The sequence below is a fragment of the Homarus americanus genome, unplaced genomic scaffold, assembly GCF_018991925.1.
Source record: "Homarus americanus isolate GMGI-L3 unplaced genomic scaffold, GMGI_Hamer_2.0 scaffold32583, whole genome shotgun sequence".
Classification (NCBI taxonomy): domain Eukaryota; kingdom Metazoa; phylum Arthropoda; class Malacostraca; order Decapoda; family Nephropidae; genus Homarus; species Homarus americanus.
The window spans coordinates 10,871,241-10,897,528 of NW_024713129.1; the positions used below are offsets into that span (position 1 = coordinate 10,871,241).

A 26,288-nucleotide genomic window follows, 5' to 3' on the forward strand; every position below is an offset into this window, starting at 1 on the left:
AACCAACTTCTGTTAAACATATATAGGTTCACACAGACACACACACACATACATACATACATACATATACATCATACAGACACAGACAGACACACACACACAGAGTCGGGGGCTGGCTGACCTATTTATAAGACTGCGTTTCCTCGTCGACCACTAGACCCTGCTTAACCTGGCTGGGTACTCTCTCTCTCTCTCTCTCTCTCTCTCTCTCTCTCTCTCTCTCTCTCTCTCAACACACGACTACTACTAATCTTTAAATGGCTAATTCCAAACACCATAAATAATCTCTTAGACTAACCAATGTGTCATGATGAACGTGTGTTATAGGGCATGTGTGTTATAGAGCACATGTGTTATAGAAGCGTTATAGAGTAATTGTTATAGAAGTCATGTCTCAGAAAATGTGTCAGAGAAAATGCGATATAGAAACCTTAAGTTATTAGCAATATGTGCCAAAACTTCCCCCCCAGATCTTCACTCCTCCCTATCCCTCCTCCTTCCTCTCTCCTCACTCCTTCCCTATCCCTCACTCCTTCTCTATCCCTCCTCCTTCTCTATCCTCACTCCTTCCCTATCCCTCACTCCCTCTATCCCTCACTCCTTCCCTCTCCTTCCCTATCTCCTCCTCCCTATCCTCCTCCTTCCCTATCCCTCCTCCTTCCTTCCTCCTCCTTCCCCCATCCCTCCTTCCCTATCCCTCCTCCTTCCCTATCCTCACTCCTCTCCTATCCCTCACTCCTTCCCTATCCCTCACTCCTTCTCTATCCTCCCTCCTTCCCTATCCCTCACTCCTTCCCTACCTCCCCTTCCTAGCACCTCCCTCAAGCCAACAGCAGACCTCTACAAACCATCCTCCTCCCTCCCAGCACCTCCCCACCCTAATAACACAACCTCACCTCTACACCTCCCCCTTCCTAGCACCTCCCCACCCTAATAACACAACCTCACCCCCACCCCCTCCCCCCACCTAACTACATCATCAAGGGGTGGGGGGGGTCATTAAGAGCAGTAGTGCAAGGCCTCATAACAGGTCATTAGCATAGAGGTCTGTGTTGTTGTTGTTGTTGTTGTCCAGGGATAGTCTTCAGCATTATCTAGAGTGGGATTGGTAATGAGGGGGTGGAGTGGGGTGAGTGGGAGGGGAGGGATGGGGTGAGGGGGAGGGACATTCCTTTACAGTATATATCTTCCCCTCCCTCCCCTCCCTCCCCCCCCAGCCAAAAATGCTGTGTATGTGTGTTGGTGTCTGTCTGTTTGTCTGTTTGTTTTTAAGTGTATTTCTGTTTACCTTGTCTTTCTGTCTATTCATTTATGTCTCTGTCTACCTGTCTTTCGCTGTCCATTTACGTTTATGGTTTCCTGTCTTTCCGTTCATCTTTGTCTGTCTGTCTGTCTCTCATTCTAAGTCAATTGATTCATCTCTCTCCATCCAATTATCACTGTTCACCTGTTGTTGTTCTTTAGTCTCGTTACTCACCTGTTCTTAAGTCTGCACAACATCGTCCTCACCACACATCAACAAGTGAGAGGGCAATGTTGGGAAAAGATACGGCAGTGTATATTGCCGGAAACTAAAAGAACCTAACCTATCTTGAGTTAAACTAGCCTAACCTAAACCTGATTTTACCTAACCTAACCTGATTTAACCTAACCTAACCTAACCCGATTTAAACTATCCTAACCCGATTTAATCTAACCTAACCAAACCTAACCTAAACTAACCCCATTGACGCTGTCGTATTACAAACATTCACACGATCACTAATGAAAATCTATCTGTAAGGCTCTCGATATATTTTTGAGACATCCTGTATATAATATTTTAACCGCTATTGTACTTATATTCCTCCCATTATAGATATGTTACATGATTGTTAATTATAATTATAGGTAATTAAATACAGCACTGATGATAGTTTACTTTATAATCAACATATAATTTGAATATAAGGTTTATTAATTAATTTTGTTCTCTTGTTACAGGTAAGTGTGAGGTGTAAGTCATCGTCATCTGAACACCTTGTGAGTACTTGTTTCTGTGTGAGGATGTTGTGAGTACAAACCAACACCCCCACAAAACAAACACCCCCACACACAAACACCCCCACAAAACAAACACCCCCCATACAAACACCCCACACACAAACACCCCACACCCCCACACAAACACACCCCAATCACCCACATCAACACACAAATCAAAACCCATTCAATTCGAACACTTTTCCCACGAACTAATGATCGATACAAACAAGGTCATTACACATACCCTGAACTACTTACAGCTCTATTAAGCTACAGGACCGGCTCTAAGTACCTCATCATCGTAATTAGTGATGCAATTAATGAGGTCGTCTTATTGTCTTGTTGATTAATTATATATAAGGTCATTTATGGGGTGTTAAAGGGTAGAGGGAAAGGAGGGGGAAAGGGAGGAGGAGGGGGAAAGGGAGGAGGAGGGGAAAATGGAGGAAGGGGTTAGGAAGGGGAGGGGGCGCTTTCAAGGATTGGAGTTGATTAATAATAATAATAATAATAATAATAATAATAATAATAATAATAACAACAACAACAACAGTACCATCTCGTCACACACCGCCCGAGGCCAACATAAGAAACAAACAAACAAACAAATTAAGGGCAGGTGAGCTTATATGTGTCACCTGACGACTAATATACTGGACGGTCGAGGTGGGCAGACGGATGGACAGAATAATACCAACCACCATTACTACCATTACCAACCACCATTACTATCATTACCAACCACCATTACTATCATTACCAACCACCATTACTACCATTACCAACCACCATTACTACCATTACCAACCACCATTACTACCATTACCAACCACCATTACTACCGGTACTGACACCAAATTTATTTCATGACCATTGCCTATCGTTGCCAACCACCATTATTTATAGGTGCCAACCACCATTGCTGCCGTTGCCAGCCACCATTACTGCATTACCAACCACCATTGCTGCATTATAGGCCACCATTGCTACCATTTACCAACCATAATTTACTGCCGTGCCAGCCACCATTACTATCATTGCCAACCAAATTTAAGTACCAACCACCATTACTACCATTACCAACCACCATTACTACCATTACCAACCACCATTACTACCATTACCAACCATCATTACTACCATTACCAACCACCATTACTACCATTACCAACCACCATTACCGACCACCATTACTCCATTACCAACCATCATTACTACCATTACCAACCACCATTACTACCATTACCAACCACCATTACTACCATTACCAACCACCAGTACTAGCAAATATTACCATTACTTTCCAACAACCACTATCATTACCGTGTAGAACCACTATTATCCACAACCACTACCACTACTATTCATTACAACAACCATCTGCAACCACTACTACTACTACTATCCACTACTGTCCACAGCCACCACCACACTAACCACTATCAATTACTACCATACAAATTACCAACCACCATCACTATTACCACTATACAACCACAACTAGCCATCACTATTTCTACCACCACCAACCATCTTCCCTACCATTCACAACCAGCTACTATTACCCTAACCACAACCAACCAATACTACCACAACCACAACAGACCAACCACCACTACCACAACCACTACTACCACATCCACAACCAACCACCACTACCACAATCAACCACCACAGCCCATCACGACAACGAAAGGTAATTACCAATACGTTCTCATAGCGTCTTCAGGCCCAGGTACACAGCCAGGTAGGTAGGTAGGTAACAGTGCCTCTCGTGTCCACCTCCCGCTGACCGCCCGCACTCCTGACCGTCCACACTCCTGACCGTATTAACCCACACTAACGGAACTGCTGGTGTCATTCCTTCACTGTTTTTATTTCACCGCTGTTCCTGGGGGGTGTTATTACTGGGTGTGCGTGTGTGTGACAGACATACATACATACATACATACATACATACATACATAAATACATACACATACATACAAACATACATAGTAGACAATGCAGAGAGACAGAGAAGCAGACAGACATAGAAAGAGACAGACAGACAGACAGACAGACAGACAAGAAGGTCATCAACAGGACTAACATACGGACACTTGGTGACTTGTAATGTGGGTCACCAAGTGTGTGTGTGTGTGTGTGTGTGTGTGTGTGTGTGTGTGTGTGTGTGTGTGTGTGTACCAAGTCCTCTTCTTCTCTACTTATCTCTTATCTGTACTCTCTCTCTCTCTCTCTCTCTCTCTCTCTCTCTCTCTCTCTCTCTCTCTCTCTCTCTTCTCTTTCTCTTTCTCTCTCAGTCTACAAAATCTCTCTCTCATAAAAACCAGTATCTCTCTCTCTCTCTCTCTCTCTCTCTCTTCCTTAATTATATTTCCTTCCTTCCTCTGTCTGTCTGTCTGTTTGTCTGTCGTTCACTTAACAACATAATTCCCCTAATTTCCTGATCCTAACAAGACAAAGTAGAAAGTAATTGTCAATAACAAAATTTTATATTAGAAAGTTGATGATGACGACAACACAATCAGTATAAAGTACCAACCCCACTAAAAATCATGGGGGTACTTGGTGATTCAATAAAGAAAGGAATTAATCTAGGAAAGTATGAATGTTTTTTAATTTCTTTTAGAAAATACTTTACCTTAAGAAAGTACGAAATGTTAATAAAAGATCAATAAAAGTTGATCCCGGAAAGTACAAAATGGAAGTATATGATAAAACTTGAAAATAAAAGTAATTGATCCTGACAAAAAAATTACTTGAGAGAGAGAGAGAGAGACACACACACTAACAGCTAGCAACACACACTGCCACAGCTAATGCCCAAAGCTAACCCGGGAAGGTCAGAGTGATAGCTACCGACGGAGGCCATGCAATTTGATTTATTTCCGATGTTTGTTTTTTTACGGAGGTGATAATTAGTGCCCAGGGTGTGGGCAGGGGTGGAGGGTGGAGGGGGGGGGGGAGGAGCTGGGGAGCCTGAGGTGGAGGGGGTGGAGAAGCTGGAAGTAAGAGGAGGAGCTTAGGATGTGTGAGGGTTGGAGGGGTGAGGGATGAGGTTGGAGGGGTGAGGAGCCAGGTGGAGCTGGGTGAAGGAGGGAGAGACATGTATAGGGTCTTCCCCCGCATGGTCCTCCTCCTTCTCCTCGGGTCCTCCTGCTCATGACGACCTGCATTGGGTTCCACTTGGGTCTTGTTCCTTGAGCCCCTTCCTTCCCTCTTCCTTCCCTTCCCTTCCCTTCCCTTCCCTTCCTTCCTTCTTCCTTCCCTTCCTTCCCCTTCCTTCCCTTCCTTCCCTTCCTTCCCCTTCCCCTGCCCCTTCCAGGTCCTTCCACCCCCAACTTTCACCACTCCCTTAGATGGCGTGAGAGGGGCAAGGGGCAAGGGTGGGGGTGGGTTGGGACACAGCGGGCAACCCTCCCTCCCTCCCCCATGTTATCTAGGGTGCTGATCGTGGTGATGATTACTAAGATAACACGAGCTAACACCTCCTATCTGTTACGAGGGGCGTTATGGCTCGTTACTCTGTACCTGGTGTGTGGGCGTGGGTGGGGGTGTGGGCGTGTATGGGGGTGTGGGTGTGTATTGGGTGGTGTGTGATTGTATGTATGTATGTATGTATGTATGTATGTATGTATGTATGTATGTATGTATGTATGTATGTATGTATGGAGTGAATTATCTCATGAACTAAGATATCTTAACCTCTTGAGTACAATAAATTACACCCTTGAATGTTGTTCCCATGGAGAGTACAAAGACTAATCCCCTTGAGTACCACCATAACATTCTATGTACTCATGGGATAAAATCATCGTACTCAAGATATTAAACACTTACATAATATCTCCCACCACGTTACTTATAATAAAGAATGTATAGACTAGGGATATGTGGATATAGTACACTGCAGGTAGACAGACAGACACTGTACTCGACCACCTTCACTTCCCAAACTTAAAAGTCAGGTACACATTCACGGATACCCCAAACTCGAACCAACGGACACTTGAGACAAAAGACGAGTTCTGTATCCACTCAGCCACTACTCTCCAACTACCAATTTCACTTTAGTAAATCAATGACTAAACGATCAATATCACTTAACGATTATGATTGTAAGTAATGTCATTTAACTACTACGTGTCACTTAACGATCTGGATCATAAGTTACGTCACTAAACTATGTTAACTAAACACTGTCATTTAGATAACTACAACCATTACAACTTAACTACCCTTAACGATGCTACGAGGGTAATGGCAGCTACTTGTGATATTTTTTACTGTAATTATTCCTCCTTATTCTTTATGGCCTTTAAACAGCATGTATATATACCCACTATGTATATATAAACACTATGCATATATCCAGTGTTAAGTATTCATTAAGTCCGAACATGTATATTATCATGTATATTTAGAGGAATTATTATTGTAAATTATTCTAAAGTGTAAATTATACAAAGTAAAACAATTCCTATCTTGTAAATCATTCTGAAATACAAACATTCCCTAATAACTGTAAAAAAAAGGTTGTAAAATTCCCTCTAATGTGTAAATTATACGGAGAAAACATTCCTTTAACGTGTAAATGACCTGAACAAGACATTATCCTAATTGGTTACAAAAAAGGGTCATGGTTGTTTGGCCGTGTGCACCAATTGACCTATATGAGATAAACGTCACCAGGATCACTAACTAGGAAGTGTGTGTGTGTGTGTGTGTGTGTGTGTGTGTGTGTGTGTGTGTGTGTGAGGGATGCGTAATAAGAGACTATTACTTCTGTTATTACTACTATTACTACTACTACTACTATTATTTACCTTTCAGGACTAACATTACTACTGACTACTACCACCGCCACCACCATCACCACCACCACCACCATCATCACCACCACCACTACGACCATCATCATCACCACCACTACCACCATCACCACTACCCCCACCTCCACCACCACTACTATATTCCTACTATCCCCACCACCACTACCCCCCCACCTACCACCACCACCATCATCGCCACCACTACCACCACCATCATCATACACCACTACCACCATCACCACTACCCCCACCTACCACCATCATCTACCCACCACCACTACCACCATCACCCTACCCCACCTCCACCACCACTACTATATTCCTACTACCACCACTACCACTACCCCCTACCTACCACCACTACCACCACCACCACCACCACCATCATCATCTACCACTACCACCATCTTACTACCCTCCACCACCACTACTATCATTCCTACTATCCCCCACCACCACCCCCCACCTACCACACTACCACCACCATCTCATCGCCACCACTACCACCACCATCATCATACCATTTACCACCATCACCACTACCCCCCCCACTACCACCACTACCACCATCATCGCCACCACTACCACCACCTCTACCACCCACTACCTCAGCCCTAGATATAAACCTCTCTGTGCACTCGTTGTTGTTGTTGTTGTAGGTAGGTTGTAAAGTACCCACCTCGCTCACAGCTCATCGGTATGCAGTGAGAGACGCCCTTCACCTCACCCCCTAGGCCAAAGTGTCGCGGGTTTTCTCTGAGAAAGTCCTTGGCCCCGGATCCTACAGGGCCTAATACGCTAAATCTCTCTCTCTCTCTCTCTCTCTCTCTCTCTCTCTCTCGACTAAGGATGTGACGACGCACTAACACACCAACGCACTTAACACACTAACGCACTTAACACACCTGATTTAGACAGTTTCTCAAAGCTTCGTGTGAATATTAAAAGGTTAGGCAGGACTGAAGAACTAGGAGTAGTGACCGTGTATAAACTATATGTATACACTCTATGTATATCTGTATTATTCTATGTATACACGCTGAACTAATGTGAGCGTGTATGAAGATTTGACACACACACACACACACACACATTGAGCAGAACTAGAGAGAGAGAGAGAGAGAGGACAAGGGAAGTAAAGCAACATAAGAAGTAAAAGAAGAAGAAGGAAGAAGAAGAAGAAGGAAGAAGAAGAAGAAGGTTAAGAAACAAGTACAGGCAAGAGTAAGTCAGAAATATCTCCAAGAGAAAATGGGGCCAAGATGTCTGGGTCTGTCTGGGGTATGTTGATGGTGGTGCTGTAGTTGTTGTAGTTGCTGTAGTTGTTGTTGTTGTTGTAGTTGTTGGTGTTGTATTTGTTGTTGATGGTGGTGCTGTATTTATGGTTGTTGCTGTAGTTGTTGTAGTTGTTGTTGTTGTTGCTTTTGTTGTTGTTGGTGGTGGTGGTAGTGAGGGTGTTGTATTACTGGTTGTTGTTGTTGTTGGTGGTGGTAGTGAGGGTGTTGTATTACTGGTTGTAGTTGTTGTTGTAGTAATTGTTGTATTTTGTTGTTGTTGTTGTTGGTGGTGGTAGTGAGGGTGTTGTATTATTGTATTTATTGTTGCAGTTATTATTATTGTAATTGTTGTTGTTATTGTTGTATTTCTTATTGTTTTTCTTCTAAGTGTTGTTGTAGTTGTTAATGTAGTTGTTATTGTTGCTATTATTGTTGTAGTTGTTGTGTTTACAGTTGTTGTTCTGGTTGTATTTGTGGTTGTAGTCGTTGTTGTTATTGAAATATCTGGGAGTTTCTCTAGTGTTGTTGTTGACGTCCCTGCTGCCTCTCGTGCTGATGATGACGGTGTGTGTGTGTGTGTGTGTGTGTGTGTGGGGGGTGTGTGTGTGAGGGGTGTGTGTGTGTGTGTGTGGGGGGTGTGTGTGTGTGTGTGTGTGTGTGTGTGGGTGTGTGTGTGTGTGTGTGTGTGTGTGTGTGTGGGGAGGGGTATGTGTGTGTGTGTGTGTGTGAGGGACGGGTGTGTGTGTGTGTGTGAGGGGGGGAGTGTGGAGGTGAGAGGTTGGTTAGTGGGAAGGTCATTGTCAGGGCCAGGTCAGTTGCACTTGCCCGTCACACACACACACACACACACACACACACACACACACATAACCTTCCTCCCTCCCCCCCTCCCCCGCACACATTGTTCCTATCCCAGGCAGCTATAACTATAAACTATGTAAACTACCAATTAGGTGGGGTAACTAGGTCGTTTGCTTGCCACTGAACCCAATCGTTAGCCGGCAATTAAGATGAGTAGTTCAGCTATTTATTGGTGCTAGTGTCTGCCATGTACTGTTGTTGTTGTTGTTGTTTTGTTTTTACAGCGGAGTTAAAGTTAAGATCATTGTTGTGTCTGGTGGCGCCCTTAACACACGTCTCGTTACGGCTACCGCTAATGACCTCGTTAATGACCCATAACTGCACCAATCACAATGTAGGTCGTGTTTTTCTCTCTCCCTCCCCTTACAACCAATAGCAATGTTGTTATTATCATACAACTACCACAATTATTGATAATGGTTGTTGGGTTAGTTAGTGTTATAGATTCATTAGTCTTTTTTTATCTAAACTGCAATAACCACAATCAGTTGTTACCACTACCACCATCACCATCACCACCACCACCACCACCACCACCATCACCACTACCACCATCATCACCACCACCACCACCACCACCACCATCACCACCATCACCACTACCACCACCATCACCAGTAGCCATTACCCTTCACTAATATATCACCCACTGCAGGCCACTCCCCACCTACCACCATTAATCACTGACACCTCTACCACTATTACCAGCCTCACCATCACCACTACCACCATCACCACCACCACCACCACCATCACCACCACCACTACCAGTAGCCATTACCCTTCACTAATATATCACCCACACAGGCCACTCCCCACCTACCACCATTAATCACTGACACCTCTACCACTATTACCAGCCTCACCACCACCATACCACTACCACCACCACCACCATCACCACCACCAGCACCACCATTACCACCACCACCATCACCACCACCACCACCACCACTACCACCATCACCACTACCACCACCATTACCAGTAGCCATTACCCTTCACTAATATATCACCCACTGCAGGCCACTCCCCACCTACCACCATTAATCACTGACACCACTATTACCAGCCTCACTACCACCATCTGCTACCTCTACCACCATCTACCGCTTACTCTGCTAGCTACAAGATTAATCACCAATGACTATACCTCGGCTACCATTATTACTACTAGTTTCAGTTAGGTTCGCTACCACTATTTCTTCCATCTATCACCACTACTACTACCACAACTATCAACCATCTTACTACAGCAGCTACCACTTACATCACTACAATGCTAATCATACTACCACTACTACCAGTCCTACATTACGTCACTACCACCACCATCACACAACCACCATACTTCACCCCCCCCCCATCTACCACAATTCCTTCCCCAACCAGTTTAATAAGGGGATTAAGGCAGGTGGAGGGAAGGTGGAGGGAAAGTGGAGGGTTAAGTGGAGAGTTAAGTGGAGGGGTAGATCACAGACGGCTTCCACTTGAGCACATTAATAAACCCTGAAAATTAATCCAGGTATTGCCAGGTGCCTAATATAGGTTAATGGTTGAGTAAGGTGACCTGACTGCTAGAGGTTACGGTGAGTTAGAGAGAGAGAGAGAGAGAGAGAGAGAGAGAGAGAGAGCTTATTGTTGAAAAATCAGATATATATATAAATATTTTCTATTTTAAAACTTCCGCTGCGTCAGGGAGGAAATTAGAATAATCATCATAAAAATGTAAATGACAGGATGAAGATGTACTTAGGAGGGAGAGAGAGAGAGAGAGAGAGAGAGAGAGAGAGAGAGAGACTCTGACTACGACAATAAAAGCGTAAAAAAGAAGAGAGAAGATATATGTAGGCAAAGAGCATAGTCACCGATGCTCTTTTGTTAGATGACGCCTCGGTCCAGTGTGTGTGATCGTCATTTGTTTCCTTGCGGCTTTGTTATTGTTTTGGTGTCGCTGTGTCGTGTGTAGAGGGGAAAGTTTGCCCTAGACTTCTGCCTTTGTAGTAGTAGTAGTAGTAGTAGTAGTAGTAGTAGTAGTGAAATCCAAGCTCTGTCTGAGATTGCTAACACAGAGCCACATGCGGCCTTAGCTGCATTCACCCATGGAGTCAAGCATCGTTGGAACTACCTGATGCGTACTATCCCTGATATCGGACCCCTCCTCCACCCTCTGGAAGAAGCTATCAGTGTCAATTTCATTCCTAAATTAGTGAAACACCCTGACTTAACCCCAGCAGAAAGAGCACTTCTTGCACTTCCACCAAGACTGGGAGGGATGGGACTAACCAATCCAGAGGAGATTGCTGCCACCGAACATCAAAATTCACTTAAGCTCACGGCAGCCCTCACGGACCACATAATAGCCCAGAATGCAACAGGGGAGGTGGATACCAGTGAAGTAAATAAGATTCGTAGGTCCATTACGACAGATCGACAGCACTGCCAAAATGATAAGTTGCAGCAACTGTTGCTGCAGGTACCAGAAGATTTGAAAAAAAAAATGGGCGCCTCGAACTGGTTAACTACGTTACCGATAAGGGCACATGGTTTCAGTCTTAATAAACAAGAATTTACAGATGCCATTGCTTTAAGGTACGGTCAGCCAGTAGAAGGTTTGCCCTCCCAATGCGTGTGTGGCTCTTCCTATGATGGCGATCACGCCATGGTGTGCAAGAAGGGGGGCTTCATATGCATGAGGCATGATGAAGTAAGGGACCTCACCGCAAATATGTTGAGGGAAATTTGCCGGGATGTCATGGTAGAACCGACCCTCCTTCCACTGGATGGTGAGATCTTCCAACACAGGACTTAAAACACATCTAACGAAGCCCGTGTGGACGTCAGTGCTCGAGGATTCTGGACGCAGGGACAGCGAGCTTTCTTTGACATCAGGATTTTTGATCCCATGGCCGCATGTCACCGTAACCTAGCTCTCGATGCTGCACATAGGAGGAACGAGAACGACAAGAGAAGGGCATATGGGGAGAGAATTCAAAACGTTGATCAATGCAGCTTCACTCGTCTAGTGTTCACAACCTCTGGTGGGATGGGACCAAGTGCAAGATGTTTCTACGCCAGACTCGCGGAGGTGATCTCCGAACAGAAGCAGCAGCCCAGAAGTTACGTTACAGCCTGGATGAGATGTCAACTGTCTTTCTCTCTCCTTCGGTCGGCTTTGCTCTGCCTCAGGGGAACAAGAGCATCTGCCCCAACTCCGACAACTGCTGCAGATATTGACTATGCGGCTACAGTCACTGAATGCCGCATAGATCTGCGGCTCAACTAATTCAACACAGATAGGATAGCTACTTATGTATTAGGATAATTAATATTAAGGTAATAAAATGGTGGCGAAGGTGTGGCTATTGGGGGAGGCTGGAGGCCACGTAAAAAAAAAAAGTAGTAGTAGTAGTCGTAGTAGTAGTAGTAGTTCACCTGTCTATGTTGACGGTGTAAGATGGACAGCTGATGAACGAGTGAAAACTGGTGACTGCTGATAGGTTAGAGATGACTGTGGTGGCTGACGAGGCTGACAGCGATGGGAAAGACTGACAACTGTAAGGGATTGTAAAGCTGACAGCATCTCCACTCATATATATTTACACTCTGGCCAGCTGTAAACATTGTTGAATTAAGCTAACTTATATAAACAATTGAACTGATACATTTTAAAGTGTTGAAATTTTTCAGACTCACAATTTGTTGGAGGTTAAAATGTGTTTGTTGATGTGTTAAGTATATTTGAGAGTGCATCAATGTGTGTTTGTGTGTCAGTCAGAGTTTGCGCGTATACCTGTTTGTTTGTGTGTATGTATTTGTTTGTGTGTCAGTGTTTGTGTGTCAGTGTTTGTGTACGTAAAAATACATCCGAGTCATTGCCACACCATCAGATTTATTTACAAAACACCTGACATAGTGTCTCAGGTAGGCGGGGCTGACTCCATTAACCTGGATGGAGGGCGGTGCGATGGTGGTGGTCATTAGAGGCGCAGCAGGTGAGATGTGGCTCTCTCCCTCTCTCTCTCAGCGCCACCAATACATCAGTCGCCTTAAGATAATTAATATATTCGTTACCTGAGGCGTAGCGCGGCCCCTCACCACCACACAATGACTTTGCTTAATCTGCCCAATGACTTGCATCACCACGGGGCAGACGACACATACATACATACATACATACATACATACATACATACATACATACATACAAAACTAGCCTTACTTCGCCCCCTCTCACATCTTTCCTTTTCTCCTCTTCCACCTGTCCTCTCGTCCACTCCCCATTCCTCTCTTTCCCTCTCCCACCCTTCCTCCCACTCACCCTCACTCCTCCTCCCTCTCTCACACCTTATACTGTTTAAACCTCAATAAAAAACATAAGTTAAAACCCCGATCAAAACCTCACTTAAACCTCTCATGCACAGAGCCGCCGATCATTACCTTTTCACTCTCCAATCATGTATCTGATGTGCAGCGGGGAGAGAATAAAAGGAGGTCCTGATTATTGCCTCTGATTGTCGGGTTGTTCGTGAGGGCAGGAGTGTGCTCAGAATCCTTATTGGCCATCTACTTACCAATCAGATTATTTGGTCTTATTTTATTATTATATACTTATTTAATTTATATTTTCCTTTACTACTATTGCGTGTTATTTTGTCGTATTTATTTATTTATTTATTTGTTTTTGTAGGTTAGGTTATGGCGTTGCTACCGTGATAATTCTCGGGTGAATAACATGATGGTGACCAGGTAGAAGCAGGTGTGTAGGGGGAACCAGTCATATCACCCCCCCCTCTCTCTCTCTCTCCTCTTCTTAGGGTAAACACTCTCTCTCTGTTGTCTCACATTTTATAATCTATATTTTTCTCTTCCTTACTTTCCGCTCTTCTTTCTCTTCACACACACACACACACACACACACACACACACACACACACACACACACACACACACACACACACACACACACACACACACACACACACACACACACTTGAGATGGTTTACGTGTTCACCTGAGAGTTGCTGCTGGTGACTTCTTCAGCCAGTCAGACGTCCAGTCGAGACCGTCAACCAGTCGAGACAGTCAACCAGTCAGGACAGTCAACCAGTCGAGACAGTCAACCAGTCAGACTGTCCCAAGTCAGTCAGACAGTCAGAGACAGTCAACCAGTCGAGACAGTCAACCAGTCGAGACAGTCAGCAGTCGAGACAGAGCCAGTCGAGACCACCAGTCGAGACAGTCAAATCGAGACAGTCAAGCAGTCGAGACAGTCAACCAATCGAGACAGTCAACAGTCAGCCAGTCGAGACAGTCAACCAGTCGAGACAGTCAACCAGTCCAGTCACGGTCAACCAGTCGAGACAGTCAGCCAGTCGAGACAGTCAACCAGTCGAGACAGTCAACCAGTCAGGACAGTCAAACACTCGGCAGTCAAACAGTTAAAACATTTTGTTTCTTTCTGGTGTTTGTAAATATGAGTAATATTTAATCTGGCCTCTCTCTCTCTCTCTCTCTCTCTCTCTCTCTCTCTCTCTCTCTCTCTATCATTAATTTTACTATGGTCATTAAATGGTTCAAAGGATTAAATCATAGCCTAAACAGGTTAAACCATACCATCGTCCTTAAAGGGTTAAACCATCGTCCTTAAAGTGGTTAATAAACTCAACACACAAACCTCTAGAATAAGTCAAATAAACAAAATATTTCCTCTACTTCTTATTCTATTATCTCCTTCCTTCTATTTTTCTTTTCCTTCCATCTTTCCTCTACCTCTCCTACTCCTCCTCCTCCTCCCCTTTCTCTCTCCCCCCAGTACACACACTTTACCACCAACACCGTGCGGGACTTGTGTGAACTGGAGCACCTCTTCACCGGGGCCCGTACAGTGTTAAACCACAAGCGTACACACCGTCGACCATCCCTTACGAAACAGATGGTAAAATAGCCTCTAAGACATATATTTCAAAGTACTGGGTTAGCAGTGGGAGGGTCCAAGGGAATAAGGTGCTACCCCACTCAAGTATGTATGGTCGATCGTCCAATGGTAAATCCGCCGGAAAACAGACCCTGAAGACGATATTTCATGAAGCCCAGGTAGCTCCGGGAGGGTCTATATGTGACCTTACCTAAGCCAGCTTAGAACACCACCAAGCGTCACCACATTCCTGTGTGTGTGTGTGTGTGTGTGTGTGTGTGTGTGTGTGTGTGTACATCAGTGAACGCCGACCTCCACATAGATTTAAATTTGTTCTATTTACATTTTTTAATTTTGTTACTGAATGAAAAAAACAACTTTACTCATTATATTACTGTACGTGTTTATTCATTTAACCGTGTATGTTATGATTTACTTATTTATTAATTTATTTATTAATCTTTATTTCCGGGTCTCAAGTCATCGTAGTCAAGGGGTTAAGTCATCATAGTCTAGGGGTTAAGTCATCGTACTCAAGGGGTTAAATCAGCATAGTCAAGGGGTTAAATAATCATAGCCAAGAGGTCAAGTCATCGTAGTAAAGGGGCTAAGTCATCATAGTCAGGGGTTAAATAATCATAGCCAAGAGGTTGTCATCATAGTCAAGAGGTTAAGTCATCATAGTTAGGGTTAAATAATCATAGTCAAGGGTTGTCATCTAGTAGGGCTAAGTCATCATAGTCAAGGGGTTAAGTCATCATAGTTAAGGGGTTAATAGTCATCAACAGTCTCCAGTAAAGGGTTATAAAAACAAACATCGATGACGTAACGATTATATCCGACTCACAATAATGACGTTCACTTCCTCCTGTCATGACGTAACAAGAAATGATCCCTAATCCAAGAAGACCGGACAACTCGATAACTGCACTGGCTAACATTTACCCCTAAAGACGAGAGGACAAATGGCGTAAAAAGAATCTTGCCCCAATGCCCCATAGCTTCACCCTGCTGACTAATACACGGACGGACAGAGGAACACACACACACACACACACACACACACACACACACACACACACACACACACACCCATAAGCAGATCACATAATTAAAAACCTAACCTAACCTAATCTAACCTAACCTAATCTAACCTAATCTAACCTAACCTAACCTAACCTAACCTGACAAAAATCTACCTCAGCAGCCAACGTTAACAAAAGCAATCCCTTGAAATTAAAGACAATATTTCCATTAAGTCTTGTATTTTTTTTATCACAGAGTCTTGATTTATAAATATATTTCGATTTGTTTAGTTGTGTGTTGTGTGTGTGTGTGTGTGTGTGTGTGTGTGTGTGTGTGTGTGTGGAGAGAGCTGGAGGAAGGAGGAGAGAGGAAGAGGAGGAGGAAGGAGGAAAATTAGGAAAGGTTTAGGAGGAGGAGAAGGAGGAGGGGGGGAGGAAGGGAAGGAGGAAAAAGAAGAGGGAAGAGAGGGAGAAAGAGGAAGGAGTAAGAGGAGGAAGAGTAAGGGGGGGGGGGGAATAAAAGGTAGCGGAACACGATAGTTGGGCCACCGTGTACAATATAATTAGACCCGTGACGCTTGACTCTATCTGTTACACTCTGCTCGCTCCACTTACCAGCCAGTCAGCCAGTCAGTAAGCCAGTCAGTCAGTCAGTCAGTCAGTCTCTCATTACCACCGTGTATATGCAGGTCAGAACATCTTTTTTTAGGAGGTGTTATTCATGTTATCGATATCAACTAGAGCTCAAAAAATTATAGGATTGTACACAGGAGGAAATGACGATATTCCAGGATTTATGTCAGTGTACACAGGAGGAAATGACGATATTCCAGGATTTATGTCATTGTTCACAGGAGGAAATGACGATATTCCAGGATTTATGTCATTGTACACAGGAGGAAAAATGACAATACTCCAGGATTTATGTCATTGTTCACAGGAGGAAAAATGACAATATGCTTTGACGGGAAAGAGACAGGGCGGCTAATGAGTCTTCCGGGTTTTGTGACAGTGTGAGACAGAAGTTGAGGCTATTCTCATCACTACCTCTCACCAGGAAGATTCTAACTCAGACAGAAAATTGATCGAAGCGAGACGACCACCATAAACCTTTAACTCAAGAAGCTTTCACAAATTTGACGGGAAATAGACGGAAATATATTAGTCAGGCCAATCACATAACATCATACCTGTGTGTGTGTGTGTGAGAGAGAATGATACACGTTTAGATGGAAAGTCAGAAAGCACATAGTTGGATTGATGGATAGAGAGATAGATTGAAAGATACATAGATGAAATAAATGGATAGGTAAGTAGATAGATAGATGGATATGAATGAATGAATGAATGAATGAATGGGCGAATGAATGAATGGGTGGATGGATGGATGGATGGATGGATGAATGAATGAATGAATGAATGAATGAATGAATGAATGAATATAAAGACAGGAAACTATTTACGCGTCAGTACAATATCTTACCACCATTTTCAGCGCCGTAACCTGAATGATCATAAAAGAAGGATGAACAAGGGTTAAGTTTCACCAGCGTTAATGACGAGTGCTCGGCCCATGTGAGATTAGGGTGTGACCTGGGCATGGAGGGTTGAGGGCAGGGGAGTGAGTGAGTGAGTGAGGTGACCGGCTCAGTCTTAGAACTAGGTAAGGTAGCAGTGTGTCGAGGTTTTCCCACGCTCCTTACATTGTTCTCACCTCACCTGTACCACCTGTACCGGGTCACCTACCCATGTATACTGGGGGGGGTATATACAGGTCACTTATACGGACGCCACTACCTACCACCACTACCTACCACACCACTGCCACTGCCACTACCACCACCTGCCACTACCGCCACTGCCACTACCACCCCACCTGCCAGCCACCACCACCACCTGCCACCACCACCACCACCACACCACCACCTCCCACCCACCACCCACACACCCCACCACCACCCCTACTACCACACCTGCCACTACCACCACTACTACTACCCACCTGCCACCACCACCACCACCACCACCCGCCTACCACCACCACCCCTCCACCACCACCACCCACCACACCACCACCACCACTACCACCACCTGCACCTCACCACTACCACCACTACCACCACCACTACCCCCCACCACACTACACTACCCCACCTCACCACCACCACACCCTACCACCACCTGCTACCCCACTGCCACTACCACCACCACTACTACCCACCTGCCACCACCACCACACCATCCACCACCCCACCCTCACCACCCACCCCACCACCACCCTCACCACCCCCCCACTCCCACCAACCACCACCACCACCCCACCCCTCCACCTACCACCACCCTACCCCACCTACACCACCTACCACCACCCACCTCCACCCACCCACCAACCACCTCACCTACGCCCACCCTCCCACCCTCCCACCACCACCACTCCCCACCCCTCTCCACCCCACCCCACCACCACCACCCCACCCTCACCAACCCTACCCCCCTCACCCCTTTCACCACCACCAACCACCCACCACTACCCCCAATTCTCCACCAACTACTACCCCACCACACTACACCCCTCACGCCTCTGCCACCACTGACCCCACCCTGGAACCACCACCACTACGCCACCCTCACCACCAACCACCACCACTACCCCACCCTCACCACCAACCACCGCCACTACCCCCCCTCCCCCTTTAGCTCAGTTCACGATGTGGATGTTCGAGTTTTTAATGTAAAGATGGTGTGTGTGTGTGTGTGTGTGTGGGGTCAAGTGGGGTCAGGCAGGGTATGGTTAGCGTCGGCTTGAATATTTAACACACTGAAGAGGTAACAAGACCCCAGCAATTGTTCCTTTACGAAGCTTTTCTTTACAACTGTCACGAGCTTTGTCATGTTGGGTCGAAAAGCTGAGTTATTGATTGTATTCTTCTGCAACTGGCACAAACTTTGCATCATAAAAGAGCAGTTCTTTATCAATTAAAGCTTTTTGTGTTGTTGCAATAATCGTAAATTTTAAAAGAATGAAATGAAATCTCGTCTTTAATTATTATTCCTTTGCAAAAGATACGATCACTGCAACACACACACGATTACTTAGTGTTTAATTATGCTGTTGCAAAGATCTCACGATCTTTGCAACAGATGGTCAAAGACGTAATCTGTATAGAGGCAAATTTGTTTTGTTCTTCGTAATAACTCGTTTTTTTTACAATTTTACAGCGAGATTTGCAATAGACGATGCAACTTATAATTCTTTGTGGTTCATTGTATTTTTTTGGCAACAACCAGAAGCTTTGTGGAAGAGGATGGAACAGAGAGACTTTTTCGTGTTATTTTTTTCTTAGTTATATTTTAATGTTATTCTTTCCTCAGGGTTATGTTTTCCTCCTACCGTCCTACACTCCTTTCCCCTCCTTCCCTCCCTCACACCATCCTGCCAATCTCCCCCTCCCCCTCCCACCATCCTCCTATCCCCCCCTCTCTCCATCATATACATTAACTCCCATCCTCCCCCCTCTCTTCCCTCTTGCCACCCCATCATCACAACAATAAACGCCTCCTCCCCCTCCCCCAGTACCAGCCGTCCACCACACATTAATCCACCTACCACCATCTACCGTCACCTGTTGTTACACCCAGGTATTCCATCCCTTCCGTTATAGCGTTGGAACACGGAAGGTTATGGTCAGGGTCTCGGAGCTTCACACGCTATAATGTGAAATGAATCTGGTTCACTAAAGCTTCGAGGTTTGTTCAGAGGGTCATAGGCTAAGGTTATACCCTCAAAGTTAACATGTAAGAATGAATCTGGTTCACTAAGGCTTCGAGTTACTTCCAGAGGTTCATAAGTTAATGTTATCCTCCCTAACTGGTGACCTGAGAACGTATATAACTGGTTCACTGAGGCTTCGAATCCATATATCCTCAAAGGTTAATTAAATCATCACTAGATTATACGACCATTATTACCCCCTGTAAAGTGGCTGCCGTCCCAACAAGGTTTACATATACTGTACCATTAAACTAAAGAACTAAACTTTAACACTATATACCTAAATTACACTTATTTTCATATGGTTAATTTATACCACTTGGGAGTTACTGTACCTGTACTTTATATTTAAATCACATTTTGTTTTCTAAAGTAGCTGATTCCTTTGTTACTGTCACCTTTTACACGCCTGAGATTCGGAACACAAGGAAAGTGTCTCTGAACTGCTTGTCTTTCCCCTTGATGGTACTTCAGTATCTCATTTACGGTTCGGTACCGTTTCGAATAGGAGTGTAAAGACTTTTTCTATTATTTTTTGTTCGTGGCAGAAAGAACTCTCCGATTCTGTAATGAGGAGGAGAAAGCCCGGTCTCGTATGTACTGTATTCAGCACCACACGTCCTCTCACTCCCAGCAACTGTGGCCAATTGTTTTAGTGACTATGAAGCGACTCTACATAGACGCCCTGTGCACACCACCGCTCTACGATCTAATTAGGTGTAGGTTCAGGTGTGTGTGTGTGTGTGTGTCACTGATGGTTAAGACAGGTAAATATGGGAGGGCTGCGTGGCCAGTCCATCATCAATGAATGGCACAAGTCACACCAGACTTCCTACTCCTCCTCCTATCCAGGCGGAGGGACGAGCGGAGAGGCGGATGTACCAACCCCTCCGACTTATCTCAATATCCCTGTGTACATCTGCGTAAGTTTCTTCAAGACAAACACCTATAAAACGCCTCCGCGCGCGCGGACGCGCGGACGCGCGTGTGTGTGCGTGTGTGTAACTCCACCAGCTAGATATGCCACAAACTACTTACATAGTTTCAAAGAAAGTCGGGCTGGCGGTGGAGGCGGCGAAAATGTCAGGCTGAGCGCTCCTTGAACGAAGGTTTGTGGGACATCTCATTTATATTCCAAACACGAATGGCGCTGGGAGGAGATTCACAATGTACGCTACTTTCCTCATCATTTCGTCTTTTGATAACAGCAGCTGGTGGAGGGCCCCTTGAACGAACAGCTGAGAGACTGAAGGGGGTAGTCAGTCAAGTGGTGCTGGAGAGGTAAGGCTGGCTGGCTGGCTGACCAACTGGGCAAGCCACTAGTTATGAGGTCAACTAACTTCTGCCAGTATTTACTACATGCACGGCCTTGTTCCACAACCTGTTTACCTTCCACAAAAACTAACTAACGCTTGCTGGAATTTCAGTAGGTTAAGTCACTTAGGTTCAAATGGAGTGAGTTAGATGAGTTTGGGTTGGGTTGGGTTGGGTTGGGATGGTTCAGTTAGGTTATGATTTGTGACGTAAGGGTAAGTTAGGATAGGTTAGGTTAGGTTAGGATGAGCTGGACTAGGTTAAGGAGGATAGAATGGGTGAGTGAGAACAGATTATACAGTACTTAAGGGCATTCTTCACGAAGCCCAGTATAATAGGACCACAGACCGGGTTTTGTACTGTGAAGAGACCCAGTGATAACGATGAGAGGAATCGAACCCGAAACAATACCCGATGATGAGATAGAATGAGCGAAAACCCCAGCTGACGAACCCGAAAAACTGTACCCGGGGGTCGAGGAAATCTGAAATCCAGCTCAGAAGGACCCGGCAGGAGTACCCGAGTAGGTCAGTGGGACTCGACGAGAAATAGGAACACTCACGATGCTGACTCGTCAAACCTGTACTCTCTCAACCACCACCCCCCTCCCTCACCCACACCAACAACCCTCCCTCCCTCCCCCACCCACACCAACAACCCTCCCTCCCTCCCTCTCTCCTCTCACTCTCTCCCCATCTGCTTCCTTCCTTCCCATTTCTGTGTATCTCTTTCTCTTTCTTTCCATTTTACTACTTTCCTTTTGCTGTCTGTCTGTCTGTCTATCTCTGCTTCTCTTCATTCTGCTTATTCCTCACAAAGAGAGAGAGAGAGAAAGAGAAAGAGTACGTATCCCTGTTTTGCGCGCGTACTCTCTCTCTCTCTCTCTCACACACACACACACACACACACACACACACACACACACACACACACACCACACACACACACACACACACACACACACACACACACACACACACACACACACACACCAACCTGCCCAACCAAAGAAAAAAAAATATACGTGGGTGTTCTGGAGGGAGGGAGGGAGGGCACGCTTTCTCTTGGTCCACCCACTGGTATTTCCCACCGCCTCTCCCTCCCTCCCTCCACACTCTCCAAAGGCTTCTTGTGCTTCCTTTAAGGCTTCTTCCTCATTCAAGGCTTCGTCTACCTTTTCTCCAGCCTTCACTGACCCAGCCTCCACCCTAAACATTCTTTCAAGGGCATCATTAAGTTGTAGAGACGCCACAGAGCGAACATCTTATAACCATCACTACACACGACTTCTCTCTAGCATACAGAGTAAAGATCTGCAAATGTGGAGTCTCAAGTTATTGTCTTTTTTCTAGTACTCGATGTCAGACACATTATTGTTGTGTGTGAGGCTCGGTACTGGCTGTGTGTGACGCCCGGTACTGGCTGTGTGTGACGCCCGGTACTGGCTGTGTGTGAGGCTCGGTACTGGCTGTGTGTGACGCCCGGTACTGGCTGTGTGTGACGCCCGGTACTGGCTGTGTGTGAGGCTCGGTACTGGCTGTGTGTGACGCCCGGTACTGGCTGTGTGTGAGGCTCGGTACTGGCTGTGTGTGAGGCTCGGTACTGGCTGTGGGTGAGCTTGGTGCAGGCTGTGGGTGAGGCTTGGTGCAGGCTGTGGGTGAGACTTGGTGCAGGCTGTGGGTGAGGCTTGGTGCAGGCTGTGGGTGAGACTTGGTGCAGGCTGTGGGTGAGGCTTGGTGCAGGCTGTGGGTGAGACTTGGTGCAGGCTGCTATCATATTGTTGTACCTTAATACTTTTTCATAAAAATGTTTTATTACGTCCTTGGTGAAGTTATTGATCTTCTTGTTTGTGTTACAGGTGGCGGGCAGCGAGAAGGAGGCTCCCGAGGAGGTGAAGACGGCAGAGCCCCAAGATGTGTCAGACTTACAGGGCGCTCAGCCCGTCGCCCAGGACCGCTCTGCGGCTGCAGAACTGGTCTCTCAGGAGGTGCCAGACCAGATTGCTATAGAGTCTGTAGATCGTCACGCCGCTCTTTACGCTCCCCACCGCCCTTTGGCCATCCCCATCCCACTTCCATTGCCAGTGTCCCCCGGCAGCCTCGTTCTGCCAGGGCACCCCAAGCATGTTGGCCCCCACGCCAGTCCCAAGGAAGGCACCGGATCATCATCGCCTCACCGACCGTTTGGTCCACCTAAACGACAGCGTCCTCCCTTCCGCCCCCCACCCCCTCCCCCAGTGTTCCCTGGTTCCAAGTCCAACCATCACCAAGCACCCCTCTATAAAATCCCCCCACCTCCACCAAACAACTACTCTCCCCCACCCCAGGCAAGACTCCCACCACCCCCACCACAGCCCTCTTACAACATCCCCCACCACAGCCCTCTTACAACATCCCCCACCACAGAACTCCTACAATGGCCCTCCACAGAACTCCTACAACGGCCCCCCTCCACAGAACTCCTACAACGGCCCCCCTCCACCACTACCACCACAGAATTCTTACTCTGGCCCCCCACCTCCTATTCAGCCTCAATACTCGGCTCCTCCACCCTCTCCTCAGCCTACCTACTCAGCCCCTCCACCAGACCCAAGTTACGGTGCACCTAAGCAAGCTGATGTTTTCCCGGGTGACGGAACTCACCCCCCAGCAGCTCTCTCGGGTCAAGTCATCGCCCCAGCACAGGCCCCGGTCGCTGCCCCTCAACGCAAGCAACACTCTGCACCTGAGCAAGCATCGGCATCACAGTCACAACCAATCTACAATCTCCCACCAGTACCAGCTGCGGCCCCTCTCTTTTCCCAAGTCCCCATCTCTGCCCCCGTCCCCGGCCCCGCCCCTGGCCCTGGCCCCGTTGATTACAGTGTCCCCGATGTCGACGTTTCTGGTTCAGCTAACTCATACGTGCCACCGGAGTCACTGGGACCAGCCGACCCCTGGCCCACCGCCGTTCCTGAGATGCCCAAGATCACAGCTCTCGACGTGAAGTGCGAGAAGAACTTGATGAAGGTGAGCATCTCGTTCGACAAACCCTTCTACGGCATAGTGTTTAGCAAGGGCCATTACAGTAACGTCAACTGCGTGCACCTACCGGCAGGTCTTGGCCGCTCCCAAGCCACCTTTGACGTGTCCATCAACGCCTGCGGCACCACCGGCAACACCGAGAATGGCCTCTACGGTTACGGAAGCCAGAGCGGCTCCGGCACTTTCTTCGAAAACACCATTGTGGTGCAGTACGACCCACAGGTACAGGAGGTGTGGGATCAAGCTCGTAAGTTACGCTGCACCTGGCACGACCAGTATGAGAAGTCCGTCACGTTCCGTCCATTCCCTGTCGACATGTTAGACGTCGTCCGTGCAGATTTCGCCGGCGACAATGTAGGTTGTTGGATGCAGATCCAAGTGGGTAAGGGACCATGGGCCTCCGAGGTGTCTGGCTTGGTCAAGATAGGTCAGACTATGACTATGGTGCTCGCCATCAAGGATGATGATAATAAATTCGACATGTTGGTTCGTAACTGCATGGCTCACGATGGTAAGCGAGCGCCTATTCAACTGGTAGATCAGAGAGGCTGCGTCACCCGCCCTAAACTCATGTCAAAGTTCACTAAGATTAAGAACTTCGGGTCATCTGCATCTGTCCTCTCCTATGCTCACTTCCAAGCCTTTAAGTTCCCTGACTCTATGGAGGTTCACTTCCAATGCACCATCCAAATTTGCCGATACCAGTGCCCGGCCCAGTGCAGTGATGACGGTCCTGTAGGTCCAGGCGGCAGCTACGAGGCCCCAGGGGTGGGCCGCACGAAGCGTGAAGTGGAGGAGTCAAAGGAAGAAGAGGGGGCGGAGGGAGTGGATGAGGCAGCGGGAGAAGAGGAAGTAAACAGGAAGCAGAAGGACATTGGAGTAAACCGCGTTATTCAAGTTGTGTCAACGCGGGATCTCTCCTTCGTGCTGGAGAAGAAGGGAGGCACCGACAGCGAACCCAGGGAGTCTGAGACGGCGACGTTGGTGGCGCCCCAGGTGGAGGACCACTCGGGTCTCATCTGCATGTCAACGCCCGGGTTCGCCGCCACGCTCATCGTCCTGCTGGCCATCCTCATCGTGTCTTGCCTCATGTCCGCCTTCTTGTGTCTCCGGTTCCGTGGTCAGGGTGACACCCGCTCCATCATCTCATCTTACGACAACCCCGCCTTTCTACACAAAAAGGGTCACTTCTAGACAGCGAAATCGTCCCCATCCTGTAGAAGAGGAGCGTGGGGGCGCGACGTGAGGCTAGATTAGTGAGCGCTGCACCAAAGCCGCCATGTCACCATGGCTTCGGTTTTATCTAAGGTTGGCGACTCACCAGTCGTGCCACAGCCCCGCGCCCACCACCACAAGCCGCGGCGCCCACGGTGAGTCGCGGCCGGGCATTCAGGCGCCACGAGTCACTCCAGTATGCGGCACCGGGCATGGAGGGTTCCCCTGGGTAACCTCTCCTGCCCCAGCCAGCGAGTCAAGTCGTCGGGTGGTCAGTGTGATGCTCCACACCCAACAGGAGCTGTTTCCTTTGCGTGTGTCTGTGTGTGTGTTTGTGTGTGTGTCTTGTCCCTCTATTTATTCTTCGTTATTTATTGTCGTATTACGCCACCAGGAATCCCAGCGCGTGTTCAGTACCTCCCAGGTTTCTTGTTGTGGAGGGGCTGACGGAGGCTGACCTTCTGGGAGAGGCGTACACGAGCTCTAAGGTCCCAACCTGCCGGCGGTGTTGGGGCTAACCGGGGCAAAGGCCGTATGTATCCGTGATGGGTCACATATACGGCCTCGTGCCCCCAACCTGTAGGATTAATTTGGGTCATACGTAGGGTCTTGGTAAGGTAAAGTGCATGATCGTGTCTTCCTCACTCACTCCTCCGATGCACTGTGTGTCGGAGTACTGCCTGCACCCTCCCCCCCACACTGACCAAGTTGCCATAACTGTCACTATGATAACACATACTCAATATTCTTCTCCACCAACAGTCATCATTATTTTTGTTGTTCACTGTAGAAGTATTTACTTAGGACTGTGTCAAGGGGCCCCAAACATGACTAAAGTGTCGTGTTAAAGAGGTCCCCAGACACGACAGTATAGCCCCTGTGTGAATGATTGCGAGGTTAAGTCCCCCACCTCCTCCCATTAACCAGACGACCCGGCGACACTGACCTCCTCCCCCTGATAATCCAGGGTGAGACACGTAGATAATTGTAAATACTGACTCTCTCCCCGTATCTCTACCCTCC

General features: G+C 46.9%; 1 protein-coding gene across 1 annotated transcript in view; it reads left to right on the forward strand.

Annotated features, from left to right (window-relative positions):
• Positions 1-26,178, forward strand: part of LOC121866992 — a 59,502-nt gene extending 33,324 nt beyond the window's left edge. The window contains 2 exon segments of the mRNA XM_042366750.1: positions 22,886-23,284; positions 23,286-26,178. Coding sequence (XP_042222684.1) covers positions 22,886-23,284; positions 23,286-25,244 — 2,358 coding nt within the window. The 3' untranslated portion in view covers positions 25,245-26,178.
• The last annotated feature ends 110 nt before the right edge of the window (positions 26,179-26,288 follow it).